This window comes from Xiphophorus maculatus, chromosome 5, assembly GCF_002775205.1.
Source record: "Xiphophorus maculatus strain JP 163 A chromosome 5, X_maculatus-5.0-male, whole genome shotgun sequence".
NCBI classification, from domain to species: domain Eukaryota; kingdom Metazoa; phylum Chordata; class Actinopteri; order Cyprinodontiformes; family Poeciliidae; genus Xiphophorus; species Xiphophorus maculatus.
Genome location: NC_036447.1, coordinates 22,058,678 through 22,074,437, shown reverse-complemented (window position 1 = coordinate 22,074,437; position 15,760 = coordinate 22,058,678). Strand labels below are relative to the sequence as shown.

Genomic DNA, 15,760 nt, shown 5'->3' with positions numbered 1-15,760 from the left:
GTTCACTGAACATCCCTATCACACGCTAAACATGAAGCTGTGGTGGAAGGATTTTGATCAAAGGTCATTTGCTCAAAAGCCTCAAAGTTCAGACCAAGATTGTATTCAGAATTTGTGGCAAGACTTGAAAAAACTGCTATTCACTCATGTTTGTTACCTAAAATAACAGACAGTGAACCTGTTTTGCAAATTATGTACGAGAAAATCAGTCTCATGATGTATAAAACCGGTGGAGACACCCTGAAAGTATTCCAGCTGCAGTGAAAGGTATTGACTCAGGGGCTCTGCTTGCACACTGTTAAGACTTTTATTTGTTAATTGATTTAAAATAAAACAAACTTCTATTTTCCTTACACTTCACGACAAAGTACTTTGCGCATCCCTGGTCTAGACAAAAACGTCTCAAAGGAAGGCTGGACAAACAGAATGGAAGATCTCGTCAGTTCCAACTCCTTTCCACTAGGTGGCTCTAATGTAGCCTACGGTTGATTGGCCAATCGCCAAAAGAGGGGACAAATGAAGAAGAAAGAAAGCCGTCCAATCAGAATCTAGACCAGCCTTCTTCATAGCCAATGAGGCGGCTCTCTGCTCTTCCCGAAAAGATGTCGCCCCTGAGATTGTGTGTCCCAGGTGAGTCCTCCGTTTAAAGTGTTTCAAATGTGTTTCACTCGGAATTTAGACCGTGTTTGTAGCGATGCTGATGTCTCGGGTGATTGAGAGGCTTTTGTGTAGCTGAAAAGTTAAATGCAGCAACAGACAGACATGTTGAAACAGCTAAGTAGCCACACGTGAACAGAGGCTTGCCTCTTCTTGTAGACTTACAGCGCGTTAAACTTTTATTTATGGCCACAAAACAAGATGGGAGAGATACGTTATAGTTAAACTTACTGCTTATTTATTTATTTATTTATTTAAATCGACTTCGTTTAGCTGTTTTGGTCTCACCTGCCCTGCCCAACGCCCCAGGCATCGCTGCACATTCCTCTGCGCTCTTGTTTTGACACACCGACTCCACCCGCAGCTTTCCACCCCCCTCTTTAGTTTCAGTATGAGAATTAACGTTATTTATTTATGTATGTATTACTAAATAACGGGTTTAAATTTACAACAACAAAAAAAAAGCAAACAAATTACTTACAAGTTTTAAAAACTACAAAAGTCCTACCTTTAATTGTCTGTTTTGAAGCCTCTTGTACACTATTACATTTCTGTTAAATTTATGACAACACAATACAATTTAGATTCTACCTTCAGATTCTCACCATTTAAACTGAAGCTGGTATTACTTGAAACATTTATTTGACCATTAATATTGTAACTCAGTGTGTAGTCATCTTGTAATTGGAAGGTCGTTGGTTCGACTCCAGCTTCCTCCTGTCCGACTTGCCCCTGTCTGTGCAAGGCACTTAACCCCAAGTTGCCTGCCGATCTACTCATCGGTGTATAAAGAGTTACTCAGACCCTGTCAGATTCTTAGATATAAAATTATTTTATTTCAACCTTGAAATGTGTCTTATTAAATGATATGGGGAGCTTTCAATGATAAGACGATATTAAAGTAGTATCAACATCGAATGCAGTATTTCATGATTACACTTTCCTAAATGTCAAATATGATTTGTAGCCTTTCTTAATAATCAACAGGCAGTTGTTTTATAAGCTTTATAAAACTACAATTTTTCATGTTTGCACTTGATGATTTAGCTTTGGTGATGAGCGCCAAGTCTTTGAGGTTGGAAGTTCTCCTTGGCATCACCTTGATTTTTAGATATTACTACCAGCCAAAGAAAACATTGTGCTCAGTTGAAAAGATCACTTTAAGCCTAAAATCTACCAGAGGTATGACTAATTTTGCACATAACGGTATGTAATGTTTCCCTTTACTGACTCCTTTTCTCTTTGAGTTCAGGTGAGAAACTGTGCAGCGTAGAAGACTGTAATCAAGGCACTGGAGTGTATCAGCGGCATGGCTACATCTACTCCTCCCTCGCTGGCTACGTAATGAGGAAGAACGAGGGAGAGGAGGTGAGGTTCACAAGGCAGAGGCAGTCTATTTGTGTAGCTGGTGGTGCGGATGACAGACTTTTGGAAAGCTGCCAGCGAGGTTCACACAAAGGCCTGAATAAGAGCATTGTACAATGTGCAATTTGTGGCCGTGGCTCAAACACAAAGTAATGAAAGTGAGCTTCTCAGTGTGCAGTGTCGCTTTATTTTGAGCCAATTGAAAGCGGTCACATTTTTTTGGATGAATTTCCGCAACAGAAAGTAAGCGTTTGTTTAAAGTCAGTCTGTTGCACGACAGCAACTAAATTATTTTATAAGCACAACTGTTAATTTCTTACTCTGTGAATATTTTAACATTATAAACATATTCTTGCATCCTAGAAGAAGGAAATAAGTACAAGTGTATTTTTTAGAAAAATGAAGATTAAAAAAGTAATTAAATACCGATAAGTAAGGAGTTTTCATTTTCAAATCTGAAGGTGTTTGGTTAGTCTTTCATGAAATATTTTTAGTAATTCTGCTTTGAACTTTTCAATTGTCCTGGAACATTTGTTTTCTGCTATTTCTTTAAAAGTCAGAAGTGTTGTTGTCAACCAGTTTCTTGAGTGCTTTTGCTCCAACATGTTTTTAGCTCCTGTAGTCGCATACCATTACATTCTCACTCCTTGTCCAGCTGCTGTCCAGCTGTTTAGCACACTAAACATCTTCATGTTCATGTATTCCACTGTGGCTCGGAGCTTTTTCCTGCTACTCCAGAATGCCCACTGCTCTTGGAACTGTTTCAGACAAAACAATCTTCCATTTTAAATAAGCTGTACTTTTACCCTCTAAAATATAGTTTTGTAAGACAAGATTTTTTTTTCCTTCTCTTGAAAATGGCCTGCTGTTGCCTTTGTATTGTAATGAACTGTATTATGACTGAATCCCTATTCCACAAACACAAACTGCTGGTACATTCCTGCTCTTTAGTTTTAAAGAGTTTTAGTACACACTGAGAGAGGGTTGCAGCGCTAAACAGTTGTTGCAGTTTTTGTTTCATCGTCATACGGTCCTTTTCAACAGCTGATTTAAAATCTCTCTGAAGTTCAACCAAGGATTTAATAACTGTTGGAGAAACTTATTGTTCACATTTTGCTACTTCCACATTTCCTGTAAACTGTCTTAAAGAAACGTGTCATCTTCATGTATTCCACTGTGGCTCAGAGCTTTTTCCACAACCTCAGTGGAATAACTTGCCTCATTTTGTTAAAAGATTTTAGCTACAAATCAGCAACAGAAGAACAACCAGTATATGTGGTTGGGTTGTGACTTAATCTGTAGAGGAAATGAATTCTCCAAAAATAATGATTACCATCCAGTTAATTACTAATTATGAAACATTACAAAAACAGCATAATTAATAAAATGTCTTTGCCTGCCTCAGTCTGTTTCCATAGAAACACCAGTAGCCTCAGTTGAAATAACTTTTAATTATTTCAAATTCACTGTTTTTGCTCACTCACTTTTGTTTGTATTTACTTGTTGTGTACAGGAGACATTGGGTGCACATATTTAATATTTGATGAATATTAAATATGATTTTTTGTTGATGGAGTTCAATGTAGGCTTGTAGCATATAAGTTATATTGCACAGAAAGGTCCCCACATATGTTCAGAGTCAGTACTGAAATGTGAGCAATACAATTGTTTTGTAATATAGTTGACTGAGGTGTTTGTGTTCTCCCAGCTACCGGTGATCTCAGTGGTGAGGGAAACTGAAGCCCTGCTGCTGCCAGATGTTGGAGCCATCGTCACCTGCAAGGTCTGTTATGGACAAGCTAGTTTATTTAAGCAATTCATATAAAAGAGACTTACTGTAAACAGAACTATATGTTTTAATCCTTTATTTAAAAGTTTGTTTATTTTTTTATTTACATTTTTTTCTTCCACTCAATCTTCCATTGTTATCCTTGGACACAGCAAGCTTATTGATGCTGTGAATAATTTTTAGAAATATTTGAAACGTACTACAGCATCTGCAACTGATTTACAGCAGGTGCATCTTAAAAAAAAACAAAACAACAGAATTTCATCTCAATATTGATCTATTCAGTGGTTAACATCTGCACAGGAATGCAGTGGCTATTCCTGTCAGCATCACTTTTTTCCTTCCACTCAGCTTTCCATGAACATGCTTAGAAACCGGTGCCTTAACCTCGTTGTGGAGGGTGTAAGTGACTGTCTGCTGGACGTCTGTTACGTCAGCCATTTTCTGTGATTGTTTCTTTGGCAAAAACATGATCACAACATTTCTCTGTTAAAACCTCTTTTTATTGGTTTTATGTAATATTTTCATTTTTTAGAGGAACTAAATGTCATCTAACTTATAATAATCAAACCATAATAATCAAAATGAACGGATACTCAGACTTAAAATGAATCACATGTTAGTGATACATCTGGAAGATGAGATTGACTTTCAATTGATTTACAGAAATAGATTAATCAACAGTGATAAACAATGTAGAGCACAGTAAACCTGTTTACTTTTGGACCACATGAAGAACTTTGACATGTAGGAGAACTTTATCTTTCCTTGTTCACACACAAAAACAAAACACAAAAAGCATTTTAAGACTTTACCAATAGTTGTTGTGCAATCTTACATTAATTTTATGCTTAAATTTAAAAGGTGACTGGCATCAACTCCAGGTTTGCCAAGGTCCATATCCTCTACGTGGGGTCCACACCGCTGAAAGACCGCTTCAGAGGGACCATCAGGTAAAACCGGAAGTGTCTCCTGGTTGATTTATTGCCTTTTCTGAGAAACCATCTCATTCTCTCTCTCTGCGTCACCAGAAAGGAAGACGTGAGAGAGTCGGAGAAAGACAAGGTGCGTGACGATTGACGCTTTCACTCAGATGATCTCCCACGTCTCTCCACACTTTTCCTTCTCTTCATGTGTGAATATATACCGAGTGTAAACATTACCCTCTTCTTTGTGTAGGTGGACATATACAAAAGCTTCAGACCTGGTGACATCGTCCTGGCAAAAGTTGTATCCTTTACTTATTTTTAAGCAAATGACTGACATGGTTATATGACAGGTAAATTACTTTGTGAAGAATCTATGCAGCTCATACCTCAGATACCTCCTTTGTTGTTGATTGACATTCCTAGACTGCATGCGTCTGCTTCCCACAAATTAAAACCCGCAGCTGAAACAGGTGATTAACTGTTAAGAGCAGGCGATGAGTGTCACAGTCCACAGGTGCATTGCAATAAACTTGAATAGATTTAAAAAGGTAATTGTAGCAAATAACCTAATATGTTAGATTCATTGCACGCAGATATAAATTTCAGGTTAATTCAGTTTCTCACATGATCTTACAGTCTTGAGGAAAACTGCTGTCCAGAAGACGGTAAATGACAACAGCAACAAAAAGTCAGTACTAAAGAACCTAGCTGTTCAGAACTCTCAATTCAAGCATTTTGATGTAAAGTTTTGTGGAAGGAAAACGCGGTTCTATATGCCTTTCAGAGGTGCAGTTATGACAATCTATCATTGTCATAACTACCAATGTAACCCATAAACTCCATATTATTTTCTCAGTTCGTTACCATGTGTTAACTACTTGTTTTACATTTTCATCTGAATGTTTCTTTTCTTAAGTGAATTTTAAGTTTTTACAATTATTCTGCTGTTGTTTTTTCTGTTCCTTTATTTTCTTGTCAAACAATTTGACTTTACGTATAAATGGTGCTACACAGATAAACCTGTGAAGAGTTAAATCCTTCACCTGCGATGTCAGATTTCGCTCGGGGACGTTCAGTCTACCTACCTGTTGACAACAGCTGAGAACGAACTGGGCGTGGTGGTGGCTCACAGCGAGGCAGGTAAATCTCACCGCTCAGCTGCAGCTCTTCAACCGGATCAGGTCGACAGCATTTTTGATTACAAACACAAGGTGGCGCAAGTAAAGGCGAGATGTTTACTTTTACGTAGTTGCTTCTTGTGAAAATAAGTACAGTTTAGAATTTTGACTTGAATTTGCAAGACTCCTGTTTTCTGTTTGCAGTTACTGTCAGCCATGTCGAACTCTGTTCTTGTTTGTTGAGCATGTCACTGATGCATGTTTTTAAAAACATTATTCTACATACCAGGTGCCCAGATGATTCCCATCAGCTGGCGTGAGATGCAGTGCCCGCAGACCAACGCCAAGGAGTTTCGTAAAGTGGCCCGAGTTCAGCCCGAGTATCTGGAGGCCTGAGAGACCCTGAAAGTCTGTTACATCACCAACAAACGACTCCTTTTGTCAAGTGGCCTCCCAACTCTTTTTCTCTGGGTGACATGTGGTTCCTGGGCTACTTCTCATATCGGCTCATTAAGTGTCTTGTTAACGGCTTTACTTCTGCACGTTTTTCATTGTGCTGGATTGAACCCAGAGAGCTCCAACTAATGAAATTGGTTTTTATTCCAAATAAATTGAGTTTATTTTTATCAAAGGTCCACGGGCCAGCAAGAGGCATGTTCAAAATCATCCTGAATTACTTTATAGAATTGCATCAGGTCAGGATTTTACAGTTGAGGTTGCTAAGATTTTACAGAATCCAAAAAAAAGTATCATTTTTGCACCAAGAGAGGAGAAGTTTCTGTTCCAAACGCAGGATTCAGGGTTGTATCGATAAGTATTATGGCAGCATCAGCCAGAACTGCCACTGTTTTGCTGGGAGATGAAACTGTGTTATTGATAAAATCCAAATTTCAGAGCCACTTCTGCAGAGGCCAGGTCTAGACTCTTATAATTAAATGAATTATCAGCCCCCTCTATTTTAACTCGGGGTGGATCTATATTTTGGATTTCTGGCCCTTGCGAGTTTGGCACATTTTAGTTGAACTGTCATAGAAAAAATGTATAATAATCTAAGGCTAGTCATTGCTGAACATCTGGCAATGTTCACCATTGCCAGATGCCAGATCATTGCTAGATGCCAGACTGCCAGACAAACTAGCCAGTTTGTCTGGCTGAACTGCCAGACAAACTGGCTAGTTTGCTGCCAGTTTGTCTGGCATTCTAGCCAGAAACTGGCAGTCTAGCCTGTTTCTGTCTGGCAGTTTTCCTAGTTTTTACTAGGAAAATTCCAAACCAACAACGTACCAGGGCTTTCTAAAGTAAGCACACCGCTTTGAACAGTTTAAAATTTTCACTTAACAATCACAATATGTAAAGTATTTAATTAGGAATTTATGTGCTAGACCGACACAAAGCAGTGTATTAAAGTGAAATGGAAAGAAAACGATACATGGGTTTCAAAGAATGCTTACAAATGAAACATCTGAAATGTGTGGTGTACATTTGGATTCAGCTCCCTTTACTTTGATACGACCTCCACCTAAAAATGCAGAGCAACAAGTTGCCTTCAAAATGGAGGTCATCTGTGTGTGATTTAGTGTCAGTGTGAATCCAGATGTCCTGTGAAGGCTTCAGACGTTCATTAGTCAACAAATGGCATCATGAAGACCAAGGAACACAGCAGACAGATGAGGAATAACGTGGAGAAGTTTATAGAAAAGAGTTGGTGGCGGCGGCAGCATCATGCTATGGCGATGCTTTTCTTCAGCAGAGACAAATAAGCTGGTGGGAGTAGATGAATGGAGATAAATGGAGGGCAGTCCAGGTAGAAAATATGTTGCAATGGCCCAGTTTAAGTTGAAACCAAAATGGATTTAGAAAGGTTTAAAATTGATGTTCAGAGACTTTTAATCAAATCTGACTGAGATTTAGCTCTTTTTATTTTAATTTTTTTTTTGCAAAGAAGGGCAAAAGGCTTTCCTCCATGATTGCAGAAAAACATGGTTTTAAAAAGTATTACCGTAAGGGAAGGGAGATTCAAAAACGCGCCGCACCTTTCAGATGTTTTTGAAAACATTTTGAAACCCATGCATCATTTTTATTTCTCTTAAAGATTAAGCACTACTTTGTTGGTTTATCATATTAAATGCCAATAAAATCCACTAAAGCTTGTGGTTGCAATGCGAGAAGATGTGAAAGTTCACTGTACCTGAAACCATTTTTGCATAATTTTCTTTAAATCGGCGGTCTCAAGCCGCATTCCTCGAGGGCCGGTGTCCTGCAACTTTTAAACATGTCCATTGTCCTCCACGCTTGAACTAAATGGCTCAATCGCCTCGCTCACATGCAGTGAAGCTCTACAGATTAGCTGATGATCTGTAGAGCTCATCTACAGATCAGCTCTGTAGAGCTGAATATTGGAGTCAGGTGTGCTGAAGCAGAGAGACCTCTACAAGTTGCAGGACAACCGGCCATTGAGGACCGGAGTTTGAGACCGCTGCTTCATAGGGGAAGTTCAGGTTTTATTTGGGGTCAAATGGAGTAAGAACGGTACCATTAAAAATGAAATTTCTGCCATCTGAAATAAGTCAGGCTTAAAATGTGAGTGCTATGTTCTGAATTTCTACGCTGCATCATTTGGTTTGTCGTAACATTGTAACACAGAACGTGTTGACATGGACCGTGGTCCGTGTTCCAACCATACGCTAGTGGTTTCAACATGGACAGTGATAAAAAACAAAGACAGTAAATTTAAAGGGCGCCTCTGTAACCTCAGTGAGGTTCTGCCGAGCACCTTCTCTTTTACACATGCTCTCATTTTATACTGCTTTTATATGTGTATATATGAGATGTAAATAAGCATATCAAATGGGAATCAGGTGGACAGTCCTGCTCAAGGACACTTCGGCACTCTGTTCCCCCCACCTTCTAATTGGAAGACGATTACCCCGCCGTGGGTAAATGGATGCGATGTGTTCGTTTAAAGCAGCAACACGCTCACTTGAAGCTTTCTGCTTGAGTAGACTTAGAGGATGGAAAGTTTTTCCTGAATGGGCCTTTTCTGAATATTTAGGCATGTCTTTTCTGCTGCCTATTGTTCAAATACTCCATTAAACCCCATCAAAAAATATTGAAACACCTCATTAACTTCTATTCATTTACAAAATTAAATGGAAACAAATTAGCCTTAAAACCTTGAAGTGGTTAGAACTTGGATATTTATAACACAGGTAGGCTTCTTGTGTAAAGACATGAATTGGCAGTAAGCATCTTTCCTGCAGATTGTTGTTCTGTGGCTGGTCTGTCAATAAGAATTTACAGAAAGATGATCCATGTTGTATGGCCTGTATTTTTTTGTATCCTTGCAAGACTTTTTGTATTTTTAAAGTGCAACTGGAAAGCCCAAAGCAAACTTTAACAAGGCTGCTATGCTTGGAACACAATGTACGATTCCAGCTGAATGTCTGTGAGCCATCAGTAACAAACCTGATTTTCTGTTTTCCTTAAAGTGAACTTTTTCTTTTATACTGTCCCTGATTGCTAATGTGCAGGAACAAAATTAAATGACTATCAGAGCATTCGCTTGTGACTTTTTATTGAATGTCAGCTGCTAGTCAAGTTGCTGCTCAGCCCAGTGTGTCCAGATGTTCACATCTGTTTGGCCTGAGGAAAGGCTTTCAAACCTTTTTCTTTTTTTTTAATCTTTAAAAAAAAGAAACCAATTTAGGTGTATAACACATTGTCAAATGGAAAAAAGCTAAAATCAAGCTTGCGTTTGAGAATTTATTAAAATAAACATCATCACAATGTCTTCAGAGAAATTTACAAAACAATGACAGTCTACTATCCAAAGTCTGGTATGTAACGCTACACAACATGCAATTTGCAAATTTCTCATTCATAAAATGTCATTATATACATGTTGATGAGTTATAAACTAGTCTCCAGTTGAATCAATACTTGAAGACACTAGAAGTACAAAAAGGCCGACCTCCCTAGTTAGTCATCAAAGCGGACGGATCGAGACGCATTGATGTCGATGGCGAACTTCTTATTGGAGGGTCCCGTAAACCCAAGTCCCGCTCCTCTGTTACTGAAGTCCATTTTCCGTGCGTGTGCTCGCTCAAACTCTCCCAGAAGCCCTTGCTGCAGATGCTGCTGCGCGTCCTTCCCCAGCGCCATGTTGGCTCCTCCAGCTGCGGTCCCAGTCAGCTGGAAGCCCTTCTTGAAGCCGCCCATCAGCCGCAAGAACTTCTGCTGCTGTTGGGAGTTGTCGAACTGAGCGGTACTCCACTGACCCAAAGCCTTCCAAAGACAATTAGGAAGAACATTCAGGTTCTGACGCTGGTATTGACATCTGAATCTCTATATAAGAAAGTTGCAGTGTTGTGGCATCAAAGAAATGAATGAAGCTTCCATGACAGCTCTCATTAGTGCTCTAATCTGTGAAACGTTTTAGTCAGTGGTGGGCTCACTTATGCTAATGTGCCAACAGGGGAGCTAATGTTTTGCTTAGCGTTTTAGTTTATTTTGAAAACCATTTTTACTGCACTTAGCTTCCTCTAAACTGCATTTTTTCCAGATAAATTCTGACTGTTTCCTACACTTTCACATGAATTAAGTTCAACATCTGTTGATGTTTTGGTTATCCACTGCTAAGAACTCTTCAAGCACTTTATATTCATGCTCTTATTTTGAACAGCAGCTCTGTTTCCTATCATGTTTGTTTTTTTATATCATCCATCGCGGTTGAAGTGGATGTTGTTTGTGCGTCAAAATTACAGGTGTACCAGAAATGCAAATACAAAAGGTTCTGGTTTGGCATTTTTGCATGAGAAAAAAAAAGTATTACAATTTTAAACGCTTTATAGTCTATAAAATAAATAAATTGAAATTAATATGCTAAAGTCCTGGCCCTAGTTGCAATATGGTTTGTCACTGACATATTCAACATTGTTGAACTTAGCGCATTAGCTTGTGTTAATGTTGGTATAGCCCTTTACGGTTAGTGTAACTAGCTTTTTAGTTAGCAATGCCCACAACTAGGACTAGTTATAAAGATAAAAGCATTTATAGTGCAGGCTTACTGTAGATGAGCTACCATGGAAAAAAAAAGAAAATATCCACTAAGAATATAGCTATGAAGCTCTGCATCCTCTCATTGTTACAACCCATTCAGGCTGGTAAACTGTAGCGACGCAATAATCTGGTCTCTACTGGTTAGATGTCCTAAAACAACAACAACAAAATAAACCAAGTAAAAACTAAAAATAAACATCTAATTTGTCCCCAAAAAAGCCAGAGTATCACTTGGCTTTATCATAACTACCTGGAGACAACGTCATGAAATGGAAGCATTTAAAGTTTTAAATGAATGATCAAAGAAAAATCCTGATACTGACCGCAGATTTATCCGGTTTATGAGGTACGGAAGCTTCCTCGATCTCCATTTGAAGAGCTTTTCTTCTCTCCTGTGACCAAAACATCGTATTAGACATCAAAATATGGAATATAGGTGTGTTATAAAGTTAAAATCCATGTCAACAACTTGGATTTTTGGAGAGAAATTATTCATCCAGCTTAAAAGGAGAGACAGATAGTGGATCACTAAGAACCTTCCTTTTTCTTTTTCTTTTAACAAATACAAAGTTTTGCAAACCATGAATTGGGTTTTATTGAGTTTGGAATCAGTGAAAAATAATCCAGTCCAGGTTGAATCAGTCTCAATCAATTTCTTGGGATACTGATCCCAAGAAAAACGCTTAAAATGCTCCCTGTTGCATGTTTCTCTTTTTTTAAAGCAAAGGAAGGGTCTCATTCATGAACACAATCCCACAGTGGAAGTGATGCAGAGAGATGCTTTTACTGGATTAATGGAGACCTCATCGATGTTTCCAGTCTTTGCTGATAGGAAAACGACATCGCCTTCGGCAAAGTCCTGAAACACGAACCCAGGCTTTTTACTGACCACTTCAGTAATTTAAAAACAACAGCTAAACACTTATTTTTTGGCTCACCTGTGAGTCTTCCTGCTCTTCTTTGTTTTTTTTCTTCTTTTTTCCCATAGCCTGGGCCTCAGTGTTCATGTCCTGATCGTCTTCAGCTAAGTTTTTCTTCTTTTTGCTCTTCTTGCTCTGCGGTTCAGCAGCCAGAGTGATGCTGTCCTCCACACCCTCATTCTCCTTTACTCTTTTCTTCTTCTTCTTCTGTGGCTCCATCTCCTCAGCTTCTATTTTCCCATCTTCCTCTATGGCTTTCTTACTCTTTTTTTTCTTTTTGATCTTTACCTCATTTAAATCTTCCTCTACAGCAATCTCTTTGTTTTTTAACTTGTTTTTTTTCATTGGGAGAATTTCCTCTTCCTCTGTCGATCTTTTCCTCTTTGCTTTGATTTCATTTCCAAATCCCTCAGATTTACTCTCCTTCTCTTTCTTCCTTTTTAATTTCACCTTGCTAACCTCTGTCTCTTCTTTCTCTACTTTTATCCCATTTTCCAACACTTTTGCTTTCTTTTTTGCTTTTGTTTCACCAACTCCATCAGTTATTACAAAAGTTTTCTTTTTCTTTTCTACAACTATCTCTTTAGTATCAGCTGTCCTCAAAACTAAAACTTCGCCTTTTTTCTTCTTGGGTTTCTTGCGATTATTACTTCCGATCTGCATTTCCTCGTCTTCTTCTACCTTCATATTTTCTGGTGTGATTTGTACACATTTGTCCTTGAGTTTCTCCTCTTTCTTTTTCTTCTTTTCCAATTTTTCAGCCTTCAAGGTAACACTTTCTGCTTGAATTACACCGTCTCCTATCGGATTCTTCTTCCTCTTATCGTCGTCATCTGTTTCAATAGTTGAAGAAACACCATCATGTTTCTTCCTTTTCGTTTTTTTCTTGTCTTTCTTCTGATCGGTTTCATCTTCCTTTTCTTTTGCCACCGTTTCTACTTTTTTCCATTTCTTTTTAGTCTTGGCTTGGCTCCCATTCTCAGCTGTGCAGATTTGGATTTCTGGTGAACATATTTGTCCTCTCTTCTGTTTTTTCTCCTTCTTTATTCTATTAACCTCACCGTTCTCCCCCTTCATCTTTGCTTCAGCACTGATCGTGTGGCTTGTCTGGTTTAAACAAGATCATGCAAAAAAAATAATACTGTTAAATAAATAATAAAAACATGGCTCACAAACACATTTTGTACATGCCGGAGGAGTCAACACTGACCAGAGGTTTGGCAGGCTGCGTGGGCTGGGACTGCTCATCAATGTCTCTCTGCAGAGCCAGTAGCTTCTCCTGCAGCAGAGCCAAGCAACAGATCTGCCTTAACGTTCACTATGAGTGCATAACACGAACTACATTAAAAACAACTACCGCGTCATTTACATACATGTCGTTTACAGGCTGTGCAAAGCTGAGCCTGGAGTTACATTTACGCCATCACAGTTTAACTGTGTGCATTAAGTCATAGTGTAAAGGACTGCAGAGGCGTTAAAGAAACACTGTAAATCATAACGTCTGAAAGATCTCATTTCTATGCTTTAAGGATCGCTAAGAGGGTTTTGATTTCATGCATTCACTGATTGAATAAAGAATAAAGCACTGTGTGTCTCATCTTATACTCTTTTTTTTGTGTGTTTTATCTTATCGCAACCACAAAGCGTAATGTATTTTATTGGCATTTTAAGAGACACAAAATAGGGTGTGATATTTTATTTGCAAATAAATATCTGAAAAGTGTGGCGTGCGCTTGTTAAACCTGCTCTGCTCGTAGATGTGTAACATCCAGATTTCTCGTGTCTTCTGGGCCGGACTGTCCTACACTAAATCACGATTTTCCGGAGCGCAGTTTGTGGCGTTTAAAAACTTTAAAAAGATTGAGTTGACAAAAAGCAAGTTAGTCTTTTTGTGAATTCAAATTAAAAACTGTCTACAACTTGGTTTTCTCACTATGAGTTTTCATATTCTTGTTTTCTGAGGCTGTTGTTTCATAAATAAATGCATTCTTAAAGTATTTATGTGGTTTATATTTTGAAAAAAAAAGTGTTTACATATTAAAAACGTAATTAGGAAAAATAGAATCAACATCATTTAAGAGAGTAAATGCTGTATGAACAGAATTAACGCATTTCCTGCAGCCCTGTGAAAGGAAAATAGTCTGGTAGCCCAATCAATGTTTTATTCTTTGTCCACACTGATCCAGTTAGGAATCCTGCTAATTAGACTCCTGAATCTATGTTTCTTAAGGATTTTACATTGAAAATAGTTTATTTTCACACAATTTTATGCAACTCTGCCTTAATCTAAATAAGATTCCCTATGACAAAATGTGGAAAACGGAAGCACGTTTAATTGTTCATGCTGCTTGATGCTTTTGTTGCCATACCTAAAATGTAAATACATGGAAGCCAAATGACCACAACAATGCACAACAATGCAGGTCATGTTGCACTGGGGTTTAGGTGTTGACTGGACTATTTGGACAAATGAAATATCCTTGTGTTTCGTGGCCCTACCAACAGGTACAGCACCCTGTGGTTCCTTTACTTTTGAACGTTTTGCTGACGGGTGAGGGGCCAGATTTGTTTGCGAATGCTTTAATATATTTAGGGACAGAAGACCGACTTTGATCTAGAGAAAGCTGAATGTGACACGAGTGGTAATTAATCTGATTAAGATATGAATCAACTTCAGAAGGTTTCTTAAAAGTATAGAGGAAAAAATAATAAGTTTTATTGTAAAAAGCCTCTAACTGTGTTAATCTAAAACCCACTTGGAGGAAATGTGGGATGGGTGTTAAACCAGCAACTTACATGATGAATTAGACATTTTACCAGCCAGGCTAAAAAGATACTCAATTACTCGTCAAGAGACAAAGAATAGAAGTAATACAACTGTTTTTGATTACATCTGTCATTTAGACAGACTATGACTGTCTAAATGTCAACTATGACTATCAGATTTTTGATTTACAGATCATTTTTAAAAAGTGATCATCGTGGGAAATCTAAGTCAAAGCTACTTCATATTACCTATAACAGTGTTTTGATGTGTGATAAATACATATTATAAAGAGAGTTCGGTGTTAGAATAAATCCTTACCAGGTCGATTGTGGTCTCTACGGGTTTAGGCGCAGACTTTTCAGAAACAAACACCACGTCCTCACTGGAATCCGTCTGAAATGTGAACAAAAGTTGGCGTTTCCCGATCTTCAAAGTGGAACAACCACGTTTACATTCGACTCAACGCAATCTTAATTCAGTGCTGAAAAATCGACAAACGAGATAAAAGGGGCAATAAGAGTAAAACTGACTAAATGAACACAGTAGACTATTCTTTCATTCATAGCTGTCGTTAGCATTGTTTGTAAGCTAGCTGCAGCATGATTGAAATGATCCACAAAGAATCTGAGAATGAAAAAAATCTGCTAGCTACGAGAAACTCCGACCCAACAACAGTCGAAACGTGTTTATAAAACCATAGTTAGTGAGCTGCTTACTTACTTTGTACGCTTTGATAAGTCACGTGGAGACACATTTACGCTCCAGGCGGAAGTAGCGTTTGCTCCTTCCTGTTAGCGACAACACAAGCGTCCCTAGCAACGTGCGCGCGAATAAAATACGGTCCTCGTTTTGTTTTCGATAACGTTTGGATAAATGTTGACACTGGACTTTTATTCGAAATACAGTGCTACTGAAACGTCACAAGGTGGCAATTTTTTTTGTATACTTTTGGCGTCTTCTTGCGGTGCAGAAGAGCATTGAGAAGAGAAACCGAAGTCAAATTCTGTGCTTGTGTTCACAAATTCCTGATTTCAACACAGGTGTTATGTCTAGTTTTGTTGCCCCTCCCCGAAGGATCATGTTTTCCCGATAAAACTCTCCCCCGTCGTCCTGTGCTCGAACCAGGCAGTTCCTACAGGTAAGCTACTTAAAATAAA

At 38.4% G+C, this 15,760-nt stretch overlaps 2 protein-coding genes across 4 annotated transcripts; one reads left to right on the top strand and one right to left on the bottom strand.

The window, feature by feature from the left end:
• Positions 1 to 572: 572 nt before the first annotated feature.
• Positions 573 to 9,415, top strand: exosc1 (exosome component 1). The gene is made up of 8 exons (XM_005805069.3): positions 573 to 630; positions 1,910 to 2,025; positions 3,731 to 3,805; positions 4,676 to 4,764; positions 4,843 to 4,876; positions 4,991 to 5,041; positions 5,796 to 5,880; positions 6,148 to 9,415. The coding sequence occupies exons 1-8, from the start codon at positions 573 to 575 to the stop codon at positions 6,252 to 6,254; spliced, it is 615 nt and encodes a 204-aa protein (XP_005805126.2). The 3' UTR covers positions 6,255 to 9,415.
• Positions 9,416 to 9,613: 198 nt separating this feature from the next.
• Positions 9,614 to 15,394, bottom strand: knop1 (lysine rich nucleolar protein 1). 3 transcript variants are annotated; one of them, XM_023333180.1, is made up of 7 exons: positions 15,324 to 15,394; positions 14,922 to 14,996; positions 13,047 to 13,115; positions 11,855 to 12,943; positions 11,704 to 11,775; positions 11,240 to 11,308; positions 9,614 to 10,142 (listed from the first exon to the last, which is right to left on the bottom strand). In XM_023333180.1, exons 4-7 carry the CDS (start codon positions 12,911 to 12,913, stop codon positions 9,837 to 9,839), a joined length of 1,506 nt encoding a protein of 501 aa, XP_023188948.1. In that variant the 5' UTR covers positions 12,914 to 12,943; positions 13,047 to 13,115; positions 14,922 to 14,996; positions 15,324 to 15,394; the 3' UTR covers positions 9,614 to 9,836. The 3 variants fall into 3 exon arrangements, with proteins under 3 accessions (XP_023188948.1, XP_023188949.1, XP_023188950.1); XM_023333181.1 differs by having other exon boundaries at positions 11,719 to 11,775; XM_023333182.1 differs by lacking the exon at positions 11,704 to 11,775.
• Positions 15,395 to 15,760: the final 366 nt, after the last annotated feature.